The sequence below is a fragment of the Ascidiella aspersa genome, chromosome 2 (assembly GCF_963924565.1).
Source record: "Ascidiella aspersa chromosome 2, kaAscAspe10.2, whole genome shotgun sequence".
Taxonomy (NCBI): Eukaryota; Metazoa; Chordata; class Ascidiacea; order Phlebobranchia; family Ascidiidae; genus Ascidiella; species Ascidiella aspersa.
In genome coordinates this window covers 4237023-4245109 of record NC_139448.1, presented here as the reverse complement: position 1 = coordinate 4245109, position 8087 = coordinate 4237023, and the positions used below count along the sequence as shown (strand labels likewise).

Here is an 8087-nt window from a genome sequence, read left to right as displayed (position 1 = left end):
ATGTATTTAGATAAAGATGATGTGAAGGTTTTAACTGAATTCCCCAAGGGAACTTCATTTCATATTTCACAAAGTAAGCTTTAAGTACCTTTTTTATGTTGTTAACTATACTTAAAAAAAATTGATGTTTATTAACTGTTATAGTGTATGTTTAGACAAATGTAAGTTTAAATTTAAAAACTTGACTACTGTTTTATCCATGGTTTAGCCGGTAGTTAGCATTACCGTCTAAAAACCAGTGTAAACTATTGCATAATAATTGTCATTGGTACACAGTGTTCTTAAATTGGTAAAAAAATTAAACAATCTACCATGTGGATGTGATATGTATCACGCTAGAAACATGCATTTCATATTTTTTTTTTTACAGTTGCTATTTTGCAAACTAACATTGAAAATTAATGTTTACCCATAGAATACAAGTTCTAATTTTGTTTAATGTTTGTTTTGCAGAAGGCAATCTTGAACAAGCGAGCAACAACAACAGTGAAAGTGAAGATGAAGCTCAACCTGCTGCAACTTCAATGCGCAAAACTCTCATTGGCAAGTCTTTGTCTAACTAAATGTTACAATCCAACTAAATGTTTGAAAATAAACCTCAAATGTTTTTAAACTCAAGTCTGTGTTGACAAAATATAGTTAGAAGCATAACGCAATCATTTATTTCCCCAAAATTCCCCCAAAATAATGTATTCAAAACATTACTGATATTGGCTAGATTGTTGTATGTGCTTTGTGCAGTTCAATAGAGTTGTAGAAGTTGTCGAGAAATTTAGATAGGTTTAATTAAAAGTTTTGGGGGGATAGGCATAAGTAAAAGAAGTCACCAGAGTGGTAAAAGAAACAATTTTAGAACCAAATATATACTTTTACCAATCGGTTTCTATACCTTTCTTAATGTAAATTTGTAAGTTTTTCCATTTGGACGTAGATGCATTTCTCGTTCTTGCGCAAACATAATGGCGCGACTCACCTTATTTGCACAACACTTACACATTCCACTTAAAAAATGCATTAGCTTCTAGCCTTTGGGGCCAACCAGTTGATATACAGCTCTTATTTTTTGGTGTATGGTGAAGTCGGCATCAGCACCAATACAAAGACACTACACACGCCAGACATCAAACTTTGTTATGTTTTATTTTTCTCAAACTTTTGTTTGTAAATGATGTATTAATTGCTAACTCTTGATTTTCGTCTTACAGAAAACCTGTTTCTTCACTGTTTTCGCTTTGTACTGTGCGAAAATTGTACGTTCGCTATGGTCATTGAATACGCAAGCAATAAGAGAAAGAAGTGCCGAGTATTAAGCTTGACTTCTACAGTAATAACAAATAAAAATTTAACTTTACGACTAAAGCCATTCCAAATGTTTTGCTTGTAATAATAAATAATAAAGTTTAGAAGGTTCTAATGTAAGAACAGTATCATATTTGGGTAGACTATGCACGGATCTGTAATGTAGCTTGATAATGAATAGCAAAGCCGAAAAGATTCAGTAGATATTGTCGATATTGGCCTAAACGTGTTATTTTCTGTATTCTTAGGTTTGGTGATTGTTCTGCTTATCGCTGTTTCATGGGTCGGAGCCCAACAATTTGCGCAGAGTGCAAATACAATCGGCAATTTTAGCGCCCCCTTCTTTACAACATGGTTCTCCACTTGTTGGATGACGCTCTGCTATCCAGTTTATTGCTTGTTTATTATAGTTGTTCCTGGAGCTCTTTCATTTAATGACTCTATCCAGTGAGTTCAATGTTTATCAATAAATCGTTTTTTAGGATTTCTTTATTTTGTAAATAAAAGGTAACTTTAAAAGCTTAAGTGTTCTAAATGGCTGATTATACTAAAACTAATAATAGGGTTAAATATCAATCAAAAAACTCCCATAATTTAAAAATCAGAATAATGTCCAAAATCCAATAAATCTTTGGAGCAACAACTGGTGGGAGTCTATTTTGTATTTAACAAAGCAATTGGTTGCTAGTGAAATGTGGTATTTGCATAGCTCACATATTTCATGTTTAGATTTAGACTGACTGTCTGGTATTATGCCTAAATGGTGTTGTGCTATTCTACATTTTTTAACAAAAATCAATCCTTTTTTTTAATTTTGTGCATGTCGCCATAAACAATCTTGCTGTAAATTATGCAGCTCAAGTGGTATTACAGCAGTATTTTTCAACCTATATAAAAAAGGTTGAGAAACACTGTATTGCAGTAACTAATTAAAATTAGCAACAAGACTTAACTTTTTACTTTCAGGCAATCACTCCTTATATTCGGCCCAACTAAAGTCACAATCAAGCAAACCCTCACAATAATTCTGCCGTTTAATGTACTCTGGATTGCCACCAACTATTTTTACATCTATGCCCTGACCTACATTGCTGCGACAGACGCATCAGCAATTAGTGCATCGAATGTCGCTTTTGTCTACTTTTTCTCCTTTTTTGTTTTGCGTGAACAAATCTTCTTTATACGTGTAAGTATTAATATCAGTGCCACATTAAAAATTTTATGTTAGGATTATTGTATTGCATGATGTTCGTTTGTTAATATTACCTAATGTTGTACTTATGCATTAAATTAATGTTAAATCTTATAGCATTTCTGTACTTACACTGGACATTAGGCCATGAAAATGTTTATGATTTCTTAGTTAAAAAAATTAACATAGAATCATAACGTCTGTTTAATGTGATAGTTTTAACAGTAACACCTATAGTATAGGGGGCAATTTATTTTAAAGCAGTCATATATGTATGGTGTTTACACTGCATAATAAAAATAAAAAATAATTATTTTCTCACACATTTTTCATAATAACTAATTATAATAACAGTTGAAACATGTTCTGAAAACGTTTTTTATTGCAGATAGTTGCGTCGTGTTTTTGCATAAGTGGAGTTGTTCTGTTTGCATATGCTGATGGTTTCAGTGAAAATTCCAACACTGCCACTGGAATTATTTTAGCCATCATTTCTGCAGTTGGAGCAGCCATATATAAGGTTTTTATTGCTTTGAAGTTAATTCCTATATTTTTGAACCTACTTTTCTATGGAATTTCACTTATCATTTAATATAAAGCAGTATAATGCATTATGCTTTAATATGGTTTTGTATTGAACAGTAAATTTTCAAAATCTGCAAGAATATTATGTTGATTATTTATTCATCTACCTATCCTATATGACATTTATGTACTCTTTTTACGCACATGACTTCAACTTTTGCTCGACAAATGCAGTGAACAGTCATAACGTTTGGCTACTGTACAGTGGTGCAGCGTTCGGTATTTAATCAAGAAATCCCTTTATTTACCAGGTATTGTTCAAGAAAGTGGTGGGTGATGCTTCCCTGGGACAAGTATCTCTCTACCTTTCTCTCCTTGGAACAACCAACGCCATCTTTCTCTGGATAATCTTCCTAATCCTGTACTTCACTGGCTTGGAGCAGATGACGGCTGATAATATTCCCTGGGACTATCTGTGCGGTTCTTCTGCACTAGGACTTCGTAAGAACTTATGTTTTTTGTATGTACTGTAGTTAAATATATTTCCGTGCGGTTTATACTCGTTTTATAGGTGTAGTTACTACATGACTTTTTAATGGAGTTAGGAGCCACACCAGGTGGGGAAGTACATTTACATTTTTTGCACATTTTGAGTCAAATACAACATTTTGACCTAGTTCCTTGGACACACCTGGAGATGTTTTAATTTAATTGGTACGAGCACTAATATCGTGTCTAGTGGAAAAGGCCAGGGTAGATTTGGGCACTAAGTTGAGAAACCTGGATCGGCCTTTGATCTTGAAACCACCTAAGGGGTTTACTCAAACAATGCACAGTTAAACTACCTCATTACTATTAGGCTTTTCGTTCGTTAGAAGCAGAGCAAAGTTAACCCATAAATTATTTCTTATGTCGCGTTTTCATTATACTTTTTTATCGTTGGACGTTTTATATGCTTCATACATTTTTTACTTTATTGACCTTAAAATTGCTTTTTTAAATTTAATTTCTAATTTGTTTCAGTCTTTAACTTTCTCGTCGACTATGGAATTGCGTTCACTTATCCATTGTTCATCTCTGTCGCCATGATGCTGGGTATTCCCCTTAATGCAGGTGACTTTGTCTTGTAATAAAAATATGGATGGCGATGAGTTTTCGATGTTTATATGAATGGTGGCGAGTTTGAATTACTCATATGAATGGCGGTGAGTGTTGATCTTCATGTGAATAGCGGTAAGTTTGAGTTTGTGATATTCATGTGAATGACTGTGAGTTTGTGATATTCATATAAATGGCGGTGAGTGTGTGATATTCATATAAATGGCGGTGAGTGTGTGATATTCATATGAATGGTGGTAAGTTTGTGATATTTATGTTAATGACTGTGAGTTTGTGATATTCATATGAATTGGTGTGAGTTTGTGATATTCATACGAATGGCGATAAGTGTGTGATATTCATACGAATGGCGATGAGTGTGTAATATTCATGTGAATGGCGATGAGTTTGTGATATTCATATGAATGGCTGTGAGTTTGTGATATTCATACGAATGGCGATGAGTGTGTGATATTCATACGAATGGTGGTGAGTGTGTAATATTCATGTGAACGACTGTGAGTTTGTGATATTCATATGAATGGCTGTGAGTTTTTGATATTCATACGAATGGCGATGAGTGTGTGATATTCATATGAATGGTGGTGAGTGTGTGATATTCATACGAATGGTGGTGAGTGTGTAATATTCATGTGAATGACTGTGAGTTTGTGATATTCATATGAATGGCTGTGAGTTTTTGATATTCATACGAATGGCGATGAGTGTGTGATATTCATACGAATGGCGATGAGTGTGTAATATTCATGTGAATGACTGTGAGTTTGTGATATTCATATGAATGGCTGTGAGTTTGTGATATTCATACGAATGGCGATGAGTGTGTGATATTCATACGAATGGCGATGAGTGTGTAATATTCATGTGAATGACTGTGAGTTTGTGATATTCATATGAATGGCTGTGAGTTTGTGATATTCATACGAATGGCGATGAGTGTGTGATATTCATACGAATGGTGGTGAGTGTGTAATATTCATGTGAATGACTGTGAGTTTGTGATATTCATATGAATGGCTGTGAGTTTTTGATATTCATACGAATGGCGATGAGTGTGTGATATTCATATGAATGGCTGTGAGTTTTTGATATTCATACGAATGGCGATGAGTGTGTGATATTCATATGAATGGTGGTGAGTGTGTAATATTCATATACAAAATCGGCGATATATAAGAATTTAACGGTTTGTGAAAATCAGTGCTTCTGCAACAAGGTTTATTTTTCATTTTTTGATGTCATTTTTAGTATGCAAAAAAATATTTAAAAAATGACATTTTAAGAAATATTAGTTTTTTAGTGTGCGTTAAAGTTTTTTACAAAAAGGTATTTTTATGGCTTCCATCCAGTCGTCGACCTGCTTTTCCGTGGAGTTCTGTTCAGCGCCATTCGTCTCGTCGCAGCCCTGCTTGTTGTGTTGGGATTCGGCCTCATAATGTGCCCTGATACTTGGAACCTACCTTTCCATAGACTGTGCGCTTGTAGGTGGAACAGGTGCTACAATGGACCTCCAAGCGAAGAAGACGAAACGCCTTTTGGTAAGATTTCTTAAAAAATATACTTTTTTGGTACATAAACTGTAGGTAACTAACTACTAGGATGCCTGATACTTCAAATTTTATTTCGATACTTGATGGTTTAGACAGAAAGTATTGCGATCCTAACCATTTTGATACCAAATGACGTCAATAATAAGCCCAAACAAGCAAAATTGTTCCAGGGTATTTTTCCAGGTTCATGGCCAAAAGGGGTTATTATGTCAGGTTCAGGTCAAACCTTGCGTTAAGGCTGGTTCACGCTAGACGCGTCTAGCGTCGTCCAGTTTACACATAACGCGTTGCCAGCTTTAACGCCAAATTTCCTCGCTTCTAACCGAAAGCGTCAAAGATGAAATAATGCAACTTTTCCGCAACCGAAAGCGTATTTTGAAAACGTTTTACGTTAACGCTAGACGCGTCTAGTGTGACACAGTCTTTAGAGCAGCTTTTCTCAACCGGTGCGCCATGGAAGGCTGCTTGGTGCGCCGCGAGCGAAAGGAAAAAACATGTCAAAATAAGTTCAAAATTAATCGGATTAAGACTTGAATGGACAAAATAACGTTTTTAGTCTCAAAAGCTGGAAGTCATTTTAAATATATGCAACTATAAAACCCATATAATAAAAAATGCAGGCAATTTAAGAGAAATACCGGTACACCTGAAAAAATTCGCCCTAGCTTCGCTCGCAAGGTGCGCCGCCAGTCTTTAGGTGCGCCCCCAAGTAAAAAAGTTTAAGAACCCTTGCTTTAGAGTAACAAAGTTTAGATACCTCCAGTTGTTAACGTACTGTTTTTTTGGCAAAATTTACCTACAAATGTAGAAAACTCTACGTTAGATCGCAAATCATTACTGATATTCCTTTATTAATTGGATATGGATCCGCACCGATACAATCATAATATCGCACAATTAGCGATACTACTACCACTTGTCATCGAGTATCTGCCCTGATCCGATATTATAGGACACTCCTATGCCCATATATCACCTAACCTGATTACTTGGTTTATAGTTTGGAGAGGGGATCTTCGACAATATTATGAGATGCCAACTTGTTTACCCGTATACTATATCTTTTCATTTGACCTTAAAGGTAGAAACGTTGCGTTTAATGGCAAGCCATTGGTAAAATGTGTCGGTAGCAGTGTTCCCTCTAAGAAAATTTTCTACTGCGGAAATATATATTTTTTTGAGGAAATATTTTTTTTTTTGCGCAAGAATATTTTGAGGCTGCGTTGGCATGGGCCCAGCGGCAGATCAAAGTTTTTTTGTTCTGGGGCAAGGCGTGACAATTTTAAAGATGACCTCATAATACAAATATTCTCAATAAACTTGTATGTGTAACTACAATCGAGTTAAATATGTTCAAGGATATGGCAACAAAGCGGTCGCGCGACAAAATATCCGGATATTTGGGTTAAATTGACAAAATGGTTGTTTAAAAATAGGATGCGTGATGCCTTTAGCGCACAAACAAGAATCACGAACAATTCGCTCATTTGTATTTATCAAGAAGATTTTGTCAATTTGTGAGAGACATTATTGACCCCACAACTGTATCTATACACAGAAATCTGTAATTCTATTAAATTTACGTCCTAAAAATGCATTTCGGTTTCATGATCCCAAATTATTGTCAAACACTCCACTGCTGTTTTCGGCACTGTTCTAAACTCATTTTTTTCTTTAAGCTTGATTTTCCTGAGTAGACGTTTTATTCTACGTAAGATAAAAAAAAACTACACAGCATGGATGACGAAAACCAATTAGACAAACTAATTTATTACGTCACAATCGTCAATGTGGATTTGATTTGTTTACTGTTTTTAGCTGCAAACATCAACGAAAAAATGGCCAATGCGAAACGCTTAAACTGTTGTGGCCAAAAAAAGTAAAGATATTTTTTTAGCTTTACGGTGACAATGATGTAAGTGCGAAAAAGCAAATTTTACTGCGCAATTTGTCGGACGTGGCTGCGCATTGCGCAGTTGCGCACCTTAGAGGAAACTCTGGTCGGTAGGCCCCAATACTATTGAATTTGCCTACAAACGAAAACCTAACCCTAACCTTTAGTTTCAATATTTCCAGCTTATTCTGGTGGCGCCCAGAAACCATCCGCACACCAGGTTTCGAGCGTCGATTCCAAGTGACGTCATTACAAGGAAGCAGTGTGACGTCGACAATAAACATTCTTGCATTAAGTTTTTGTTAATTTGCTTACCTTACCTTTTTATTTGCGCCCATGGTCAACTTTGTAAGTTCCCATGTGACTTCTCTCTTCAATCAATTTTTGTGTCCTTTTAGGTTACTATTGCCATTTTAAAAATGGTCTTGCAACCTGCAGGTATGGCCCACGCTTGCCAATACTTCTACTAATTGGACGATTAGTCTGCAAATGACGTCATTTCCGGCAG

General features: G+C 35.4%; 1 protein-coding gene across 1 annotated transcript; it reads left to right on the top strand.

The window, feature by feature from the left end:
• On the top strand, positions 1-7823 carry LOC146163215 (solute carrier family 35 member F3-like). The gene is made up of 9 exons (XM_083382994.1): positions 1-73; positions 454-543; positions 1548-1746; positions 2266-2485; positions 2880-3011; positions 3328-3517; positions 4040-4129; positions 5485-5673; positions 7762-7823. The coding sequence occupies exons 1-9, from the start codon at positions 1-3 to the stop codon at positions 7821-7823; spliced, it is 1245 nt and encodes a 414-aa protein (XP_083239120.1).
• The last annotated feature ends 264 nt before the right edge of the window (positions 7824-8087 follow it).